The 22,205-nt window shown below is 36.0% G+C and overlaps 1 protein-coding gene across 1 annotated transcript in view; it reads right to left on the reverse strand.

Moving 5' to 3' along the window:
- Positions 1–21,090, reverse strand: part of LOC145774872 (serine/threonine-protein kinase D3-like) — a 29,275-nt gene extending 8,185 nt beyond the window's left edge. The window contains exons 1-12 of the mRNA XM_082586203.1: positions 20,810–21,090; positions 18,289–18,430; positions 13,246–13,377; positions 12,517–12,653; positions 11,452–11,547; positions 10,826–10,910; positions 9,957–10,031; positions 7,557–7,698; positions 6,560–6,677; positions 4,577–4,654; positions 3,096–3,223; positions 530–627 (exon numbers count right to left, since the gene is read on the reverse strand). Coding sequence (XP_082442329.1) covers positions 530–627; positions 3,096–3,223; positions 4,577–4,654; positions 6,560–6,677; positions 7,557–7,698; positions 9,957–10,031; positions 10,826–10,910; positions 11,452–11,547; positions 12,517–12,653; positions 13,246–13,377; positions 18,289–18,430; positions 20,810–21,013 — 1,435 coding nt within the window. The 5' untranslated portion in view covers positions 21,014–21,090. The remainder of the gene's footprint in view (positions 1–529; positions 628–3,095; positions 3,224–4,576; positions 4,655–6,559; positions 6,678–7,556; positions 7,699–9,956; positions 10,032–10,825; positions 10,911–11,451; positions 11,548–12,516; positions 12,654–13,245; positions 13,378–18,288; positions 18,431–20,809) is intronic.
- Positions 21,091–22,205: the final 1,115 nt, after the last annotated feature.

The raw sequence follows: 22,205 nt of genomic DNA on the forward strand, positions 1-22,205 counted from the left end.
TGACACGAAATTCTGTTTCCAACATTTCAACCTCACTGAGGTGTCTGAATGCTTCAATAAGCAGTAAATTGCGGGTTTGCATCCTTCGCTTTTTGCAGCATTTTTTACACAACTTCTGGGAAGCCATGACTGAAAGACTGCAACAACTTGAACAACTTCAAATGGTTAAAGAACAGTCAGTTGCTTGGTCTACTCTGCTGTACTTTAGCGCGAACTGCTATGCTTTGGCGGGAACTTTTTAAAACGTGACGTCATTGGGGATTAGACACTCACGTGACCGCGATTCAAGCGAGCAAAATCTTCGTCGAGGTTGCCAGTGTAGACGAAACGACCTTAATCACTAGCTTAAGCAAGAATTTCTAAGCAAGAACACTTTCTCGTGTAGACGCACCTTTAGGTGAGCGTGTTGTGCATAGAGCTCAAAACAAAATCACTTTCTGTCAAAACCAAGACAAGGAAATCTGAGTCAAAACTAAATGTTTTTGTCAGAGAGTAACTGCTTTTTCGTATCCTGGATACAATTACTTACTTCTCTTGACACCGGCTCCTGATTCAGGTGGGTATTTTGTGTCGATGGGGGTAAGTGCTTGGAATATTTTGTCGTGCCATTCTTGTACGTTTCCAGATCTACAACGAAAACGTCATATTATAATTACACTTATCATTATCCCTTTGTCCCTTCTTAAGTAGATGAGACCAGGTGTTTGTCCCGGCTAACAGGGGTCCGCCGGTTTTTGCAGCTTTTTTAACATCGTTCCAGATTCCAACTTTCTTACACTGATGTCGTCTCTCACCAACTCTAGCCATCTTTTATATTATAAAAAGCCATCTCAAAGTACCAATGGGTAGTTGATGATTGTATCACCCAAGCTTCCTTCTCTTTCGCAGCTAAAGAAGATGAAGTTCGAGCCCTTATTTTATTTACGATTTTAGTGCAAAAAAAAACTTACTGTCACTTTTATGGTGCGATAAAACAAACTACCTGGAAATTTTGAAGATTGTTTAACACGAACATCGAATTGTGTAGTGAGCTCAACGTTTACTGTGTCGACACGCAAGAACAACCCTTTGAAAGATGAACTTACAAAGCAACATTGTGCAAACATTTTGGTAGCTGTGAGTTCTGCATTCTACAACTCAGACTGGCTTTGAACTTGACACTTGATTGTTTGCCAGGTTCAAACAAATAATGCTAGTTCACAAGAAAACATGACCTCACTGGTGGTTATGTAACTGTGTTATTAACACAGGGCCTTGCATTCAAAGGGCAAAATGGAAGTCTATTTTTTATGTATAGTACAACTATTGTTGATATAATATAGCCGAAGAACATCCCTCATGAAAAATTAGCCCTTTCTATATTGGTTATGAATTTGAGTTATTTGGACCAATGGTCAAAATCACCAGATGAAAAAAAAAACAGTGATTCTGCGTGGAGCTCCAAGTTCGGACAGCTTAGAAATCTCAAAATTCGGTTAATATTACTTCGCATCCATAGACAAAGATCCTTATCATAAAGTGAACAAACAATTTTCAAAACTAGTGAAAAGTGATCACATCGAAAGATGGCAAACAACTTCTGTTCACGTCATCGAAGGAGAATTGTGTGTTTTTCCACGATGGTGAAGGTAGTAAAACACCACAGAAGAGTCATTACAATGCACGATCACGCGTATTGGCTAAAACAAGATTTTATACAATTGAAAAAAAATTAGTCGTACTTCAGAATCTATGCATGTTGGTTTGATTCAGGAACGCAGCACACTTTGCGTATACTTAACTTGAAAAAGCAATGTTTTTTCTGTGTGTTGAAACAAGCAAAAGTACATCCAACACAGGTATGTGGCAACGTTTTTAATCTGTTAACGACTGAATTAAAGAAACACGACGACACTGTATAAATGCAAGTTAAACAGCATGACTTAGCAAAATTATCAGATCACTTTTAGGTGACATGACTCGGCAAATCATTATACTAGTTCTAGAACCTAAATATCATGACTAAGCAAATCATCCCATTAAAAACATAAGCAGAGCCATCAAGGACACGTTTGATTCCATTGAGTTCAGTCAACAAATGAACTATTGTCATCTGTCAACAAAATGTTCAACAATATTCGTGAACAGAAGACATCGACGCTTAAAGCATAAAGACGACCCTTTCGACAAACAACAACAGCGGATGTCATAACATTTGTTTAAAAAACGCTGATTTTAACATTAACTGATTCAGCACAAAGATTATTATAAGTTCAAAAGTCTTCCGAAGGCCAAGCACATTTAGTTTGCTGTTGCCACATGGAAAAGGTGATGGTCTAGGTGTCATTGTAGTGCATACCAATTATTCTCATTACATCAAAAACAAGTGTTAAGAAACTAATGTATCAGCCCTTGCATTCATAGTAGAAACCGAAATTTATTGTGTCAACATAGGCAAACGTTAGAAGAATATAATAATTGAAAACTCTCCTTTCAAAGCAGATAAACAGGCAAAGAAAGAAGAAACCGGTTGCTTTTTTACACATGGCCGGTCAACCTACAATTGAGCAAGTGCTTTTTGTCTACGAAAATTACCTTTCAGTTTCAAACGTGAATAAATAACGAAATCATGCCCACAAAGTCTTGTTGGCTCAGCTCAAGCAAGTCAACGACCACACATACCCAACCATGACATTAGATTCTTGAGTCGTACAGCCACAAAGGCTCTACTTTGATTGTTGATTGCGTTCAACATGCCAAAAACAAAAAAATAAAACTGCGGACCATTTCGACTAGCATCAAGCTTTCTTCGGGTATTTTGTTTTCGAGTGTAAAAAATGATATCTAGCGGACTGAAGAAGGCAAAACTCGAGAAGTTGATGTGTATGGTTATGCACATCAAGTAATTCGTTGATCACTGTTTATCAACTGCAGCAGGGGGTCAAAAGAATTTTATTTGATGTAGACTTGCAATTTTTTTTAGTTTCAGTGTATCAAATTATGTAGTTTTCCTGCAACCAAGTGAAAGTCAGTCAAGTGAATTTATTTTCCTGTTATGTAAAACTATTCTATATTGGTGGAAACATTGCAGTTGGTAAAAAATACATAAAATTCACCTTTCTCCGCTGTCGTCGCTAACAAGCAACTCCAGTCCTGACGTGAGAATCTTGAAAAAGTAACTTGGCAACCCTGGTGCCCCACGAGGTTCCATGACAATGCTGAGTATTTCGCTGAGAGGAATTTCCTAAAACAAAATTATGCATTCAAATTCATGTCAACTGCACACGGCTAAGCGTTAACTCAATCCCGCAACAACAGCTTTTTATGGCAGCACACCAAACAAATAAGAAATACCCGGCTTTTCAAACCACACTGCTTATTGTTTATTTTGTAAAGACTGTTGCGTGTCAACAACGAGTGGGCAGTGTAAGCGCAGTCGAGATGGAAAAATTGAAACGTCATTTTGATACAAGCTGTAGCTGGCCGTTGCATGTGGTCCGAAATTTAATTTTTAGTCGGTGTTTGGTCGAATAGCGTCTTTAAGATGCACAAGTGACGCGACAGAAGTGATCGGAAGCCTCGGCCAGAAAATCAGTCTTTTTTCACGTTGATGAAGAGGTTGAATCAATGCAAAAAAGGACTGATTTGGTGGCTGGGAAGAGGTAGACCTCGGTAGGTATTTCAAGTTTGCAAAACAACTGGACAGCGTACGGAACGTTTCAGGCTTATACCACACGGACACGCGGGTTGTGGATGACGCGTATAACCGGAGGCGGTCTCTCAGGCATTCGCAAGCCAGACAGATAAATCCACCATTTGTACATCAACTCAACGTCAAACTGCGTTGAATTGATGTATGATGTGGCGGATTTTCTGCAAAACAAGCAGACATAACAAACAGGTGTAGGCTTCTGCTAAATTTAAGCAGTTCTATACAAACGCTACTAAAACAAATTTAATGTGCTTACGTCAGTAAGTTGTAAGTTACTTCTCCAGCAATAAAGCTCGATGCTATTAAATTGAAAAAAAAACAAAAAACGCAACGACACTATCTTGATAGTTGATACAAAAGAAAACAAAAAGGCGAACCTTTTCGGCTAAACTTGTCAATTCGACTTCTCAGATAAATGGATAGTTCCTCTAACTTATTGTTCAACGAAGTTTTTGCTACACCAAAATTGTATTTTCTTGATTCTTCATTAAAGCATGAAAATACTTTGTATCATATGCTTCTGTTCGTTCTTTCTCTAGGCCTACCAATGCATGAACGAGCATTGCTAGAAGAGTAAATGAACTTGACAAATGAACAAATTCTTCAACATTTTAGTTGAAATTCAATCAGTTGGGACTTAACAGATTCAGCCAAATTTGGAATGTTTTGAAAACGGTAGCATGTGCTGAAAAACAGTATGCCAAAACCACAACACCTTACCTGGTAAAAACCTAACAAATGTTGTGAATTTTGTAATTTCAAGTAAAAAAAACGTTAAGTTTACCTTATTTCATTAAAATTCATCGGTTTTAGAATAACCTCGCACTTTGGTACACCGAGGGAAAGTAATATTTAGGCAATGTAAATTTTCAAAAAGCAACTCACTTTGAAATAGTTGGATCCGGTTTCTCTCTGGTACATTGTTATTGATTTTGTGTCCAACCTCCAAAAATGCCGTTTGCGCTGTGACAGAAACAAGATAAATTTGTGAGAGCCAATGCAAACTAAATACAAATTGCTGCAACAATTCATAAGCTGTGCTTTCTTTTTCTGCCATTTTGCGTTTTCTGTCGCATATTCTTCATAACATGATGTGGAAGTGGAATCATTGAAGTCTGATTCTCCGATGCTTTCTCAGTTCAATACCAAGTGGATGGGCAGAGGTTCCAACCAGGACTGTGGAGTCGGGCGAAAAACGTACGATTCCGACTCCTCGGTTTATAATTGGCCGACTCCGACTACGGTGTTGCCAGATTTTGAAGGGTTGCCAGATTTTTTTGTTAATTTTGCTTTTTTTATTTTTTAATATTTAATTTCACTTTAAATTGTCATCGAAATTAAAGCTGCGACTTTCATAATAACTAACAAGAAAAAAAAACTTCAATTTTTCGATAAAGTTGTTGAATTTGAAAACAAGAAATAATATTTTGAAAAAAATATTACAAACAAAAAATTTATTGTTTGTCGTTTTGTATCCAGCCGGAGTTGGCATTTTTTAACGACTCCGGACATGCTTAAATCTTTCCGACTCCGAATACACAGCCCTGATTCCAAGCGTTTACATTGCCCGTTTCTTTATGATGATTTTTAAGATGGATTAATTCATTATATCAGCTCTATTGCTTTGATAGATCGAATTTACCTCCTAGGCGGATAAAATTTACTCTAGGTTGAAAATGTCTATCCTACATGAAGCAAAGAGCTTATGGGAAAAAACAAACGCAGACCAACTGTTGTTTTATATAGAATCCATATGATATTCAATATCAATGAAGTAGGCTGCATTGCTGAGTGGTGAGAGCCCTGGAACGACGTTCGAAAGGGCGCCGGTTCGACACCGCTCAAGAGCATGTGGCTGTGTCCTTAGTAAGACACTTAAAGGCATGCCTGAAGGTGGTCACGAAGATTGGCTTCCTTGCCTTCTCGTCCACTTAATTTAAATCTTCAATCACCTGGTGTAACCCTGGATACGACAAACAAACAATGAAGTAGATTTTATTTGTAACAATTCTAAGCACACCCTTCATGGCGGCGATAAAGTTGATAAACCTATGCATTCGGTTAACGTAAACGTCAAAGTAAGTTTCTCTTTAGTTCTGGAAGTGCAGTAAAATAAATTATTGAAACTCGTCTATATTTCTTACTGGTTTAAGCTAAACCGATAAAACATTTCAGTAGTTTTGATGCTTGTTGATGTGCGAATAACGTGTATTCATAATAATTTTGTTTACAAGAGTGTTGATAACAATTGATAACTTGACATGTTCAAGACTATGCTTGGGATTGAGATTCAATGTGTGCAGACATTGAACCAATGTAAAAAATGGTTGATTTACTGTTTGACCCTCCACAGTGAAGTAGGCTGTTGCCCAGTTGCCGTTTTAGCATCGTTTCAATTTCAGGCGACGTTGAAACGATATTAAAATTGAAACTGTTCTGGCTGCATACAAGCTATTCACTCGCTTCTGCCACCAGCCAAAACAACGCAATTGGCAAGTGGCCAAGTTGAAACAAATCGTTTTGATTTTCTTGTGAACTAACTAGCCTAACTCTTGTAACCTCTCTCTCTTGCAACCAAGATGGAAATTATCATCTGCAAATTTTTTGAGAAAAGAACGTTTTCAAAGTCCATCTGCCCAGCCTTTGTAGTACCGTGTGACCAACACGCATGTGCAAAGTCGTAAAAAAAAAACCAATGTGTGAAGTAATGCGCTAAAGCCTCGTTTTTGGAATTGCAGGTGATGAATCAGACTCATAAGAACTTCACTAGTTACAAGAACATTATAAAGCATAAAAACACAGATTACAAGTTGATAAGACCATAAAAATAAGGTTATACAAAGGTGACGAATAACAACGCATATTTACCATCGGGTCTTTGTTTGTGAAGTGAATGAGCCATCCCTCTTTGAGAACATCATTGGAACGTTTTTTTGTGTGCTTTATCGATTGCACAACTCGCATGAGGGGAATGTTAGGCGCTTCGCTGAAATAAAGTGAGCATTTGATGTAGCTCGGTGGCTAAGCGGTTCAAGTGCCGGCCTCTGAATCGGTAGGTATGGGTTCGAACGTTCGACACCCTGCAGGGTCATACCAAACACTATTTAAAAGTGGTGCTAAATCGTATTCCTGTTTTATCGATTTAAGGTAATAATGTACTCGGTTGGTCCTGTTTATACGCCGGCGCTGACAGTGCTTTGTAAGCGCTGAGAGAAACGCAATCTGCAATGAATTCAGCGCTAGCCATACAAAAACACACGACTGTACTTTATTATTAGCTTGGCCTTCCAAGAGGACCAATGACTTAACTGACGTCCAAATGTGGTTTACCGGTATCCATGCAAAAACGCCTCCAACTATCCTATTAATGCACACAAGGATGATCCATGCGAGGATTTTAAAACCTCTGTGGTCTAATATTACTTCAAAATCTCTAGATTCTTATCCAAATATATTTGAAACAAAGAAAAGAATACAAATCCATGTGAAGAATATCCTCGCAGTGATTTATTTCACTGTATGAAAATAAGTTTGAGCCGACATAAAACATCAAATAGGCTACTACTAAAAACAATTCTGTTCAAGAAAGCAAAATAGCCAAATGGCCTTCAATTCAAGACAATGTTCATCTGAGCATATGCCGATTTCTATACGACGCATTTCGAACAAGTGACAAGCGTTATGTAATTAAAATCTTTAAACGCAAGCAACAAAGTTACTGTTTTCAAAGCAGGCAACCTATTGTACGAAGCCACATCCGGGCAACCGGTACAGTTTACCAATCAAAGATGGTAATTTTATTTGCGAGTTTCATCATAGCTGAATGTCTAAACGACATAAAAACAAATCCAACCAAACGACTTACTTATTAACTTCAGCCATTTCAGCTGAATTGGGGGGCTCAACAGGAGTAGGGGGGTCATGGACCTCATTGTTGGCCATGCTCTCATCATCATCTATCTCCATAAAAGCATCATCATCTTCCTCCTGTCGGTCAGCTTCCGAATCTAGAATATTAAGATGGTGAAAAGTGTCAGAGTGATATGCTAACGCAGTCGACAAAACACAGGCTGTTTGTGCTGGTTTTGAACTTCAGAGATGGTTGACACAGGTGGAGTTTAAAAACGTAGCATACAAGGTAACAATGTAAACGTGCTATGTTCCAACAAATTGATGACAGTATTATGCGCATGAGTCATTGTATGCAGATTTCTATTAAATGCCCCACAATCAATGAATTGACTTCACTTGTAAAGGAATGAAGCAAACAGTTCATGTTTCTTGAAATAAAGTCGGCTAGAAAAGCCACAAAAGGGTTGTGCTTCGAACCTGGCAAGTGATGCGTTGAGGACAAAATTAATATTTCAAAAATGAGATTCAAATTCTACGTTTTTATTAAATATGGTTTGAAAAGATGGCAAAGCTCAATGCCACGTGTCATCATACGTTTCCACAAAAGAACTTTCAGGAAATGATAGTTTGATTTTTTTTAAGGTGTTTTGACTGGGTTGCTGACAGTGTTCTTGTGTATCTAGTGCTCCTATTTGTCCAGTGTTCCTGTGTGCCCAGTGTATTACTTCAATGCAAGGTTTGTCAAACACAAAATCTGCATAAAGTTAAAACGATTTCAAAGCGGTACACAAATTGCATAATTTATTTTACTTCAAGTCACACTAAAAAAAAGGATAAAAATCTCGTATCAGTTCTTAAAGAGTTGAGTTCGTAAATGTTTTATAAGTGTGTTCTGATCGGAAGTACAGTCAGAGCCTTGATAATAAAATTCCAAAGACTCTGACCAGATAGCTGAGTAGATGAAACAAATGCCTTCAAGGGCTCGAACGATAAGCATCTCAAACGTCACATAAAAAAAATAAAACATGGCATATGTAAAAGGGGAGCACATCATATATTTTATTATAGACATTTCATGTGGCAAGGCGCATCATGTGGCAATTGTGGCATGTGGTGGGACCATTGCATGTGACAAGGCACATCATGTGGCATGTGGTGGGATCATTTTATGTGGCAAGGCACACCATGTGGCATGTGGTGGAACTATTTCATGTGGCAAGGGACATGATGTGGCAATTGTGGCATGTGGTGGGACCGTTTCATGCGACAAGACACATCACGTGGCAATTGTGCCGGCATGTGGTGGGACCATTTCATGTGGCAGGCCACATCATGTGGCATGTGGTGGGACCATTTCATGTGGCAAGGCACACCATGTGGCATGTGGTGGAACCATTTCATGTGGCAAGGCACATCATATGGCATGTGGTGGGAAATATGATGTTGCATGTGAGGCTGAAGCATACACCCCAGTCCTAAAAAATAACTTTTTAATTAGTGCAACATGGCAAATCAAATAATCAGACGACTGTATCACCAAAGCGAAGGGTCAAACTATGTACATTAGTAACTGGGCATGGCGCAGTGAGACTTTAGAAATACGCGAAATCTACAAGGCAGAGAAAGATTTGGCTCATGAGAAAAGCTAATTTCGAAAATAAAGGTTTCATGATTCAAGTTGTCATTTTAAAGAGTCACCTTTCATTTGCACTCAGGTTAAAACAGAACCACAGCCAAAACAAAATTCCAAATTATCAAAATAATTTCGAAGTGAAACATCTCTTTTCAAAGTGATAATAAAAAATTCCAATTACTAACAATCATCAATTGCCGGTGAAAATAGTGATAAGATTTGAAATAGTTGATTGTTATTACTATTTTAAGATTCAATAGCACTGAAGACGAAAACAGTTTAGATTTTGAAACGTTTGTTGAACAAGAGTTTAGTATCTACATTTTGGGCCCTTTATTTTTTTTATTAGATTTAAAATCCTGCATAAATATTTTAACGCAGTTTTGGCACCTGCAAATGACCTATTATAATGACAGAACAAAAGCACTGTGAGGTCCCTTCGAATATCTGTTTTTATATCAACACTAGGTGATGAAAACATAACATAACGCGATGCATTATTGATAATGTTTAAGGAAACTGTCTGATGTCGAGCTAGCAATCTCGCGAATACCGTAAAGTAAATTTGATACAAAACATATTGAACTGAACGTCAAAATAAACTGCCCTTCAAACTTGACACTACACCGCAACTTCAGAAAAGGGCCAACCAAAACTGTGAACTGTACACGAACTTTACTTCGTCATTGGGTTTAAAATTTTGATGGTTCTGAAGTCTGGTTTGTTAAGTTAAGCCCAATGGCAACACCTGTTTAGTGTGTTAATCTGTTTAAAACTTACTGGCATTATTGTCTTCTCCAGGACAGTTATCTGGCACTTCTTCTTCACACTTCTTGTGGCAGTTGAATTTGCAGTCTGAAAACCAGCGATTTAACGTAAAACAAGGAGTGGAAGATGCGGAAAACAAAAAATGTAGAGAGTCTGAACAATGTGGTGGTGTGTAACAAGAAAAATACTAAAAATCGAGTTCAATAGGACGTCTTTTTAGATGCATGACTTGCAACTGAAACCTGCTAGTATGCAAAATAAGAAGAATGCTGGCACTGGAGTCAACTGTGCGACTGTTCAACAAAGACTTGATATGTAGATTAAATGCTGCAGATGAAGAAATGCATACGATCGAAACAAAGAATTAAACGCAGCGTGGCTAAAGACCAACGCAGTTTCGATGCTCTGAATATTGTGATACCAGTGTTGGCATTTCGAAAGCGTGCCTTCAGAGCGTGCGTGGTAACATAAATGCTAAAAGGCATCACCAAGAAATGCAATGGAAGGATGCTGCATTATGTATATAGAGTCACATTGTACAAATGTACACGCTGCCAACTAAAAATGTGCGATATTAATGCATGAACATTGGTGATAACATCAACTTTAGAATACCGGTGGCAATTTTCTTAATGGAACATGCAATCTATTTCATTCTTGAAAAAATCTCTAGTTTCAAACGTCAAGTCCTCTGACTTCATTGAAGCTGGTGCACTGACGCTGGTGTTGTTAGCAATGCTGACAATGATATGAATCGGTCAATTCGTTAAAGCAAACAGTTTAGCTTATACAGGTTAGGTTTTGACCACTAAAAAGATTACATATACCAATTCAGCAATTGAGTGCGGAAAAAAATTGTAAGCAGTGAGGGGAAAACAGACCTTTACATTGTCTTCCTTGCTTGAAAATCCCTTTAAGTAACTTCCTGCAGTGGCCACATACAGTAGGCCGCGTGAAAGAATGTACCTGAACAAAAAAGCTTAGCAAGCTATCTTGCGTCATTTCACTTCAAGGCAAATAACCGCAGCTCGATAATCACAACTAAAAGCAGGCAGTTGATTTTTTATTTTTTTATGCAGCAAAACACACATAGGGCATCCAAGTGATATGTATTAGACGTGTTGTAGAGAATAAAACATATTTAAACTCTACTTCAAGAAAAACGTTTTCATAACAACAGCATGCAAATTTTAAAAAATGAACTCATTTAAAAAAAAATGTGGAATACGACGTTAAGGTTACGACATATCAGAGTCATGTGTTTAAAATGATTATATTATTAAACAGCAATCGTGCCACTATTTTTTTTTTTTGCAAGATGATTGTTTGGAATATGCTCATAAATATAACAATAAACTAAATGTTCAATATCCGTTCAGACTTTTTGCTCAAAACCATGGAACTCGTTTATATGACATCACAGAATCGTACGTTGCTTCAGCCCAATGCAATCGTTCACCATAGATTGCTTCCCGAACAAAACTTGCACAGTGACGACGAAACTCACCTCAAAACTGTGAGGAATTCTAATTTTCTGCAAACTTTCCTTCCAAATTGGACGGCCAGAATAAGGGCGCCCCGGTATTTGGGAAAAGCTGACAACCTAAAAACACAATCAAGTGCAATGTGATTGGTTTATTGTTGAAATGCATAGAAAACAGCAAAGGTTGCCATTTTTACATTATTATTTGAACAACTGGCAACACCGCCTTTGCTGTATGGGAAAAGATTCCTCAGCAGAAAAACAGTATATAATTCCTTTTTTTACATTGTTGGAAAGTGTGCGGCACATTTGGCAGAGTGTTGGTCGGTTTTCAAGGACGACAACAATGCAAAGCGACCTTCACTGTAACTTAAAGTGACTTAAAAACCACTCGTAGGTTCTGTAAGACACTCTTAGGCATAAGTGCTAATCATTACGTCAAGATATCAAGTGTATATTGTATACCTGAGGAAATCTGCTTACTTATCAGACTACGAAGTTTGACACACAAACTATACCGTAGCCTACATCAGTGGTTCTGCATCAGGGGTCAAAAAGTCTTTCGGAGTTTATTGAAATGTTCTGTTTCAGAATTTGAATTGTTTTGTAAACTGTTATGTTGTAACGTCTTTACTCTTTATAGGTAATACTGATGTAAAAGTAATATTGTAGTTTGTTATCAATATTTATTAGGCTACATCATATCCACCATAACATTGATTACTCAAGGGCTAAACCATTGCATACAAAAAAAAAGTTGAGCAGCACTATTGTTTTACGGCAAAAATGGCGCTGTGCGAAGAAAAAGTACGGTACTGTAGTTAAAATGTTCAAGCAAACGGCAGATACCAGGTTCAGCGTTGAAAGGGTAAAGTTTTTGGACAAAAACGTGGAAAGTGTGAATTTCACTCATTTCTCTTCTTTGCAATTGGAAACTAAAAAACAATTATATGAAAAATTTCTCTTTTTTGATGGCCATGGACGTAACGGCACCATCTACAGTACATGCCCACAGCCTGAGCTAAACAAAATAATTTCACTATTTCTCACTGTTTCAAAGTTTGTGTTAAAACAGATTGAAGAACTCACTGAGGAAACTGAATCTTGATGAGATATTGTCCCGTTGCTTCGTACAGATGATGTGGTGGATGCCTTCCGTTTGCGAGCTAGCGTGCAATCGTTAGGTATTTTAATCGCACAGCGTTTGTGATAATTTTGTCCACAGCCTATGGAATAAGAGGATCGATTTAAGACGAGTGGATAAACAAGTGTAACTAATGGCAGCCTAACTTGATTTAAACAACGTTTTAATTGACACAGGATTGTAATTTTACTGGTTTGCTACTGCAAGCCATGAAATGGCGGTGGACACACTGATAGATTCTTCGTTCTTGTAATTTCGAACGGCACATTTCCATCATTTGACATGACTTGCCAAATTCGTGGGATAGTGCAACTATCTAAAACTAAAGAATCAGAAGACGGATGCACAGATTAATTATCGGAAGAGCTTTCACTTTATATTCATGAGAATACTTTGCTTGTTTCTGATGACCACGAATAAACTCATATGATTAAAATTGAAACACGTAACTGTTTATCAGTTCCAAGAAAAAGTATCATGCAATTATTCGTACAAACGAGTTTATAGCAGATAATAACGCAAATGTCCACATACGCATTAACGCTTAACAGAATTAGGCTTATGCAAGCTGATGCTGCAAGTTGCCAATTGCAATCCGGAGATTATTCTGCTCAAGTACCAGGGCTGAGGAAAGAGTCGGAATTGTATTAACAAGGATCAAAACAGTGTCATACCTTTGCACTTCAAGCCCTGTTTCACAATTCCGAACAACATTTCGCCGCAAACGTCACAGAATGCAGGTGAATGGTAGGAGTGTACATTTAGATCGTGTGGACGAATCTGAACGCTATCATCACCAAACTCAGCTGAATATATAATTTTGATAACAATAAACTAGTCTTACTACAATCGTTACATAACATGCAAAAAGTAAAACAAAATACCGGTAAACATTAAATACCTAGCCTATGGTAAAAGAAGTGTTTTTGCTAAAAGAAAGCCATAGTTTAAATAGCTTGACGTTTGAAAGCTATAACTTATAAGGTTGACAGAAATTTATGTGAAACAAAAAAAGCAATATATATATTAATATATAATCAAATATAGTTATTACTATCTGAAGCCTTTACAAATTGTTTCACCTAACGGATCATCAGAAGGTCTTATTCAAATAGAATTCAAATAGATTCTATTTGAATAAGACCTTTTGATGATCCGTTAGGTGAAACAATTTGTAAAGGCTTCAGATAGTATTATAATAACTATATTTGATTTAATTCGCTCTGCTTTGCTTTTTTGCTTAGCATTGAACACTTTTTGTAGTATTAATAGTTTTCATTTTGTTTATATTAATATATATATATATAATAAACTTATAATGGGTAAGTCTTTGTCAACTTGACCAAGCTATGTAACCCATGGTCTCAGATTTTGATGAAACTTAGACACTTTGCAGAGCAAGTCATTCTGAGAAAAATGATACCAATCTCAGCAAAATCGGTTCAGCGGTTTTCGGGATATGGCCATTTGAAAATGAGGTGTTTTCGCGTTCGCTCAAGCATGAAATTAGTGAAAAGTTGGTACAACAAATTTTAAACGTAAATAAAACATACACCATTAATGTTACAAACTTCAAATTTTGTGAGAACTTAAGTTTGGTTGAAGTCAACACATTTACAAACTTTCAACAATTTTGGTCATGGTTGAATGATTTTGAAGACTAGTTAACATTGTTGTGGAATTGAAATCAATCAACCGTGACGTAACTTCCAAGCACTATACTGAAAAAGGCCCCTCGTCAATTTTTTCGAGTAATACATCATTTGAAAGGTCTTAACTTCCCCTATACAGTGAAACAAAGATATCTTTGTGTATTTGAGAAAATCTAGGTGTAGTAAGTCGAAATGTAACATATACACAAAGTGGCTAAATTGATTGTTTTTATAATTGTTCAACAGTGCTTTGCTTCCCTTTTTTCCAATTATGCACAAAATATATACATTAGTAGACATAATAGGTAAGTTGAAAGCTTTGAATATCTTGCTTAGTCAATTAACCATACTAATTACTATGACTACTGAAAATCAAAGCAAAGATTATTGAAATTCAATGTGTAAAATGTTTTACTTGAAATTGGTTTTTAATGATTGTATAGTTTAATGCCAGAAGGAAATAAAACCAAGAATACTAATAGAAAAGTGGCTCTTTTTACCTGGTCCAAAGATGCAATTTAATCAACAAAAAAGGTTATCGTGCTTTGAGAAATTTTAAGAAAAACATAACGATATATCACAAAATTTGTCAGCAAAAGCCAAAGGATAATTATAATATATTGAACTCGCATTGCAGTTTTGAACCATGATAACTTTTGGGCTGCTTTTCAATTTATATTCCCAATTTAAATAATTGGTTAAACTGGATATTAATGTATATATAATATATTCCAAAGCATATGTGTGACAGAAATTAATTATTTATTAGCTGATCTCCAATGAGTTTGAATTTGTTGCTAACATTGCATGGAAAATTGATATTGGTCTTGAGTAGTTGCAAGGGTTGGATTGTCTACAACACACAAAACATGTTCAAAAGGAATCCAACATACGTCTTTGGTTCTTGGCCAATGAAAAGATGGAGACGGTCCATTAGGGTGCAGAAAATTTACAAAGATGTCACCATTTTCTGTGTCAACTACCAAAGTTACTCCAACATAACCACTTTCCATCATACATGGCTGCTACAAAGTTACCTTGATTGATGCTTTTGTTGCTGTACTTGGTATCAAAGTTGAAAGTGTAATTATATGTGAGTTCATTGCTTATTCTTTTGATGCCAATTTTAGACTTGTCAACTGGTTCAAAGTAATGAAATCCTCTGGTTCCTTTTATTGTACTTGCTAGCTTCCACCTTTCTTCCAGACGTTTTCTTTCATTCGTCAAATCTTCCTTGAGAAGTTTGATGAAATGTATTGAAGGCAACTTTTCAGTGCAGTGATCCATCATTTCATCTAAAGTACCAATTTGATGATGTAGAGGTCTTCGTAAACTTTCCATAGCTATGGAATGCTTTACAGTGCCTCCAGTGCCATCGCAAGGTGACTTACCATGACTTGTGGCAAAGAAAGACCATGATGTTTCCAGGCCAAAATCATGTTTGTGCAGGCACAAATGAAATTTTCTTTGCCAACAAGCTAGCAAGTGCAATAAAAGGAACCAAAGGATTTCATTACTTTGAACCAGTTGACAAGTCTAAAATTGGCATCAAAAGAATAAGCAATGAACTCACATATAATTACACTTTCAACTTTGATACCAAGTACAGCAACAAAAGCATCAATCAAGGTAACTTTGTAGCAGCCATATATGATGGAAAGTGGTTATGTTGGAGTAACTTTGGTAGTTGACACAGAAAATGGTGACATCTTTGTAAATTTTCTGCACCCTAATGGACCGTCTCCATCTTTTCATTGGCCAAGAACCAAAGACGTATGTTGGATTCCTTTTGAACATGTTTTGTGTGTTGTAGACCAGGGCTTCTCAAACTTTTCTGTTCTGCGACCCCATTTTGAAAAATATATTTCTATGCTACCCCATTATGGGGACATCCACGTTAATGACATTAAAACGGGGTTAGTTTTTTTGTCTCAATTTGTTTCGATTCTTTTTGGCTTACTTTATAATTCTCTTTCTGAAGTAGTAAAACAATATCGAAAGGAGCATGAAAACAACAACAATGAAACATGAAAAAAGCAACGAATGAAAACAAGAAATAACAAACGAATAATCCGACCCTAATTAAGACTATAACAAAACAATACAAATGTACCCAATTCGTTACTTTTGGTCAGCAATGATAGCGTAGCATCAATGGTTACGATTGGTTATATTTTATCGTTCGACATTTCACACCGACGGTTGCGGTCAATTGACATCATGGCAAGACTACAACCTACCGGCACTAGACTAAATTAAACTATTTTATTACGACCCCAAAATTTCATTACGCGACCCCATTTGGGGTCGCGACCCATAGTTTGAGAAGCCCTGTTGTAGACAATCCAACCCTTGCAACTACTCAAGACCAATATCAATTTTCCATGCAATGTTAGCAACAAATTCAAACTCATTGGAGATCAGCTAATAAATAATTAATTTCTGTCACACATATGCTTTGGAATATATTATATATACATTAATATCCAGTTTAACCAATTATTTAAATTGGGAATATAAATTGAAAAGCAGCCCAAAAGTTATCATGGTTCAAAACTGCAATGAGAGTTCAATATAATTATCCTTTGGCTTTTGCTGACAAATTTTGTGATATATCGTTATGTTTTTCTTAAAATTTCTCAAAGCACGATAACCTTTTTTGTTGATTAAATTGCATCTTTGGACCAGGTAAAAAGAGCCACTTTTCTATTAGTATTCTTGGTTTTATTTCCTTCTAGAATTAAACCATACAATCATTAAAAACCAATTTCAAGTGAAACATTTTACACATTGAATTTCAATAATCTTTGCTTTGATTTTCAGTAGTCATAGTAATTAGTATGGTTAATTGACTAAGCAAGATATTCAAAGCTTTCAACTTACCTATTATGTCTACTAATGTATATATTTTGTGCATAATTGGAAAAAAGGGAAGCAAAGCACTGTTGAACAATTATAAAAACAATCAATTTAGCCACTTTGTGTGTATGGTACATTTCGACTTACTACACCTAAATTTTCTCAAATACACAAAGATATCTTTGTTTCACTGTATAGGGGAAGTTAAGACCTTTCATATGATGTATTACTCGAAAAAATTGAAGAGGGGCCTTTTTCAGTATAGTGCTTGGAAGTTACGTCACGGTTGATTGATTTCAATTCCACAACAATATTAACTTGTCTTCAAAATCATTCAACCATGACCAAAATTGTTGAAAGTTTGTAAATGTGTTGACTTCAACCAAACTTAAGTTCTCACAAAATTTGAAGTTTGTAACATTAATGGTGTATGTTTTATTTACGTTTAAAATTTGTTGTACCAACTTTTCACTAATTTCATGCTTGAGCGAACGCAAAAACACCTCATTTTCAAATGGCCATATCCCGAAAACCGCTGAGCCGATTTTTCTGAGATTGGTATCATTTTTCTCAGAATGACTTGCTCTGCAAAGTGTCTAAGTTTCATCAAAATCTGACACCATGGGTTACATTTTCCCTTTTTTCTGGTCAAGTTGACAAAGACTTAATCTGTTTTAAAAATATGAGCATTATTTTAAGAGGAATGTGCCACACACTAACTCAAATGACAATACTGTAGTTTACAAAACTATTTATATCCCTAGACTAAACCCTAAAGGTACAGTACAGTAGAAAAAAGTGTTAAGGATATTACTTTAATATTTGGCAGTGAAATACGTTACCACCATGCAAAATAGAAATACATTTCAAAACGTACGCTATTGCAGTTGGTAGGCTACACAAAGATTAATGCTGCACATTGCATCTTCTAAAAAGCAAGAAAAAGGCAATATGATACATATTAATATCGTATACTGTAAATATACATTTATCCACCGCTAGTTTAGCTGCTTAAGCATTCCAAATTGGCTAAAAAGTAAAAATCAAAGTTTTTTTTTTATTAATTTATTATTTTGTAGTAAGCAGTGTGATTAAACAATCAAACATAGTATATTATTGATTTGAAAATAAACAAATAGAATCCCAATGTATATTGCATTACTGTAAAATGATATTTAATGAAGAAACACACTAGAAAAAACTTACAGGACAAGACAATTTCAATGAGGTCTCGATTCTTGATGTCATTACAGCTTTTTAAAAGCAACAACACATTGTCGCTATGAATGTTATGCTGAAACAGGTGGATTTTGTCACCAAGCTTCCGACATATTTGAACTTGAGGAAACTGAAAATATAATATGATTTTGTTGAGAAATGTGTATTATGGTATGTATAAAGCAATTTACTTTACTTTCCTCTACGTTGCTTTTTGCTAGCCACAGAGCACTCTTTTGTTGTGTTTACCAAATGCCAAGCAAATAAACAAGCAGAGCTATTTATAGCATATAGCCTTGTTGTTACTTACTTAAAAATCTCAACTGTTTGTTTCACCTTTGGTGAGATGTTCAGGAGGCATTTATTCAAATAGAATTGAACTAAGTGATAAAACTAAATCACAGCATGCCCTTGACAATTCACGTTGAGCATCAGAGTACGTCTTTTAAGTGCAGACAGTTGGGTGCCTGCCAAACAGGTGGGCATATTGTGATGCCAGGATATTTAGGTGCTATTCCCAGTAAATTCTATATCATTAAGTGATTGATGGTAATATTGCAGACAGTGGCATACGCAGCATTTTCTCAAAGGGGTAGGGGCATTCAAAATGCATTCCGAATCGAAAACAAATTAAAAAACACCCATTTCCTGATTATAACCGCCAAGTTATATTGCATAAGATTAGCCTTTTGTATGTTGTTGTGTTTTTTTTTATGTATACATATATTTTATTATTTGTAGTGTTTTATTGCCCATTTTCTGTATTTTATTTGTTACTTAATAAAAATCTTCATCCTTACACTTTGTCACCTGTTCAAACAAAAGAGCTTGCTGAGTGAGTTCTTAGGTGTACTTGCATCTATAGTCAAGCACTGCACACTGCTATGTTTCAAACTGAAATTCACTTTGTAACACAGCAGGGAAAACTGTCACATAATGAAGCATTTCTGATAAATGATTACGAGTGTAATTTGACACACCAAATAGCACCTAAATGACCAGCGCCATAGTGCGCCGCACCTAAATATCCTGACCCCACAGTATGCGACCCTACTTGGTAGGTACGGTACCTAACTGTCTGCACCTAAAAGACGTGGACCCTTGAGCATATACCGTATATAACTTAAACTATTTGCGTTTTTTCAATTAAAATCTGTTGTACAATATCTATGATTGTTTGTGTGATTTGCAGTAGCTTGACATATACATTACTATATAATAAAACACATATACTAGTGTTTGAAAACAACTTTATTAAGTGTTTAGAATGATAGACTCTGGTGTAGGGAGCATTTTTAAAGATAAAAATAAGCAGTTAGATGAGTTTTGTTTTTCATGTCTTGTCAGTTTGAGATTAGACTTGAAACTTTTTAGTTTAAACTACTATTTTATATTGAAGCTTAGTGTAAATTTGAGCAGGAAGTAGTTTTAGCGTATAGTACATCAGAAACAGTCATTTATGGCTTAGTTTTGCAATTGGGTCAAATGATGCTTTATAATAATATAAAACCAACAGACAATAAGAACACATTTCAATGATTATTCAAGAAAAATACATAACCAAAAATACTAGGTAGGCCTATGTATCTCTTTTTTTCACATGTAACTTAGTTGAACATTATATACCTCAGGCCTTAAAACTCGTGTTTTTTTCCGGCAGCCATCGTGGCCTACCGAGAGCTCCTTCTCGGCGGCCAAATCTGCGTACTTAGAGGCCAAAATACAATTAACGAAAGCACAAGTATATAAATAGAATTAAACTTGCAACAATGCCAAAATGATCACTTAGCGTTGTTGAAGTAGAATCGTTGTACCACGCAACGCAATAACTGCTTTATCGGGATTGTAATCCGGCATTGTGGGACCATCTAACAACACTAAATTGCTTCAACTGCTCGCTGCTCAGTAAATTGTTTCAACTGCATACCGCCTTTCATAAAATCTGACGATTAATACTGTTATGATGTCACCATTGAGGGTGTGAAGTCACTAACACACAGCGGGAACATTTCTCAACTATGAAGAGTGAAGACACGTGTTTTCCCCTCGAATGTCAACTTTGAACCTAGTTCTCCTTTTTAACAACGATTAAATGTCCGACAACATTGAATCAACATAAAAACGACAATATTGCCAGCCGGTCATTAAACGTCGGGAATTACAAACAAGACTTACAGCTGGATACATTCCATACAAATTACAATGGCAAATGTTCTCGCACAATACGACATTGGTGATTATGACGCGCTGACCTAATTCTGTGTCACTCTTTGATGCTACATATTTTTGGCAGTTAACCCACGATCATTCTATTGCAAAATTAAATGATTGGCTAGAAGAAACCGGCGGCCAAACTTGGCCGACTGAGGAGGTAGTACCGGCGGTCATTCAAGCACTACTTAGTGGCCATGGCCGCCGGCTGCTTAAAGGCTTGTACCTTTTCTGAAGAAATCCGGTTTTTATGAATGTTAAAAGAAACGAAGAAAACAAATAATTCAGCTTACAGTACCTGCTGCTCCAAAACAATGCAAGCCAATTCCTTCAGTCTTGCTAATGTAAGCTCACTCCGCTTTTCGGTGATTGGCTCTCGGTGAAATCCAATTTGAAAATTAAAATGGATGTAATCTATTGGATCCACCTCAAAGCCGACTTGATTAGGAGATACAAAAGGTGAACTGTTGATTGACGATCGATTTCCAGGCAGAAAATTCATGATTAATTCATGCTTATAGTTTACGATAGTAGAAAATAAACATTTGGCAATAGATAAAATGAACTTACATGATAATTTAAAACTGAAAAACATATAATACAATCAAATAAATTTTAAGAAATGATTTTACTAATAAAAAACAAAATTCATCAAATCCTTAATACAGGTATCATTTTTGAAATAATTCAACTTTACTATGTCCGAAAGAAGTAGAAAATAAGGATACGATATGTAAAAAAAAGAAGCAGGGAGCCTTCCACAGGCAAAAAAATAGACTGATAAATTAACCATTATATTCTATACTATATAGGCTATAAACAAAATGCTGATAATTTTTCGAAGATTTTGCATAAACGACAAAAAGTAAATAAGAAAAGTTACATTCATTGTACTGTATATATAATATGACAACTGTGAACCCATGCCATATCAATACACCATTATAATAAGGTTTCAATACTTTCAAAATAACTGCGATAGTACTTAGTACACTACATTTCCAGATATATATACACTATGTATATATACAGTAGATACGTCTTTCCTAAAACTAAAACGCTCACAAAAGATATTTAATTCCGTCAACTACCTTAAGAGATACAGTTCAAAACTGGCCAGACATATATTTTGACTTTCAGTCAATGATAAACTTGATAAAAACTGTTGTAGATACAAAGTTTATGTGACATGCAATATGCATATCAAGGTCATGACAATCTTTATACACAGACCATATCATAACAAGTTGACAACATGCAGCTTGAAATTTGACTGAAGGCCGATCCGTTAGTAGCCAAAATTGCTAAGTATACGCTGATAATTTGAGTGTTAATTAATAAATCTAATCTTTATTGTATATTTTGTGTAATTTTGAGCTACTTCTGTGCTATTGTTATCATTCAAAAAACGGAGTAGATTTTGGCATCTGCTAATGACAATGATCACTAGGTATTTTGTGTGTCTCAAGGATTAAACAGAGTCATGTTCTTTCTGAAAATTTGTCCCTATTTTTTGGTCCAATGTAGACTCATTGTTTTTAAACTTGTGGCTAATTTCACCAACAGAACAGCTTGTTTCATCAAAACTGAGCAGTAAGCTTGATTACCGATATAAATGAAGTGTGTTCACAGGAGTTATGATCATGTCATTATATGTGTGAAGCAATGCTATTACACAGCATTGCCTACATAGC

Source organism: Aplidium turbinatum, chromosome 7 (assembly GCF_918807975.1).
Source record: "Aplidium turbinatum chromosome 7, kaAplTurb1.1, whole genome shotgun sequence".
Lineage (NCBI taxonomy): Eukaryota > Metazoa > Chordata > Ascidiacea > Aplousobranchia > Polyclinidae > Aplidium > Aplidium turbinatum.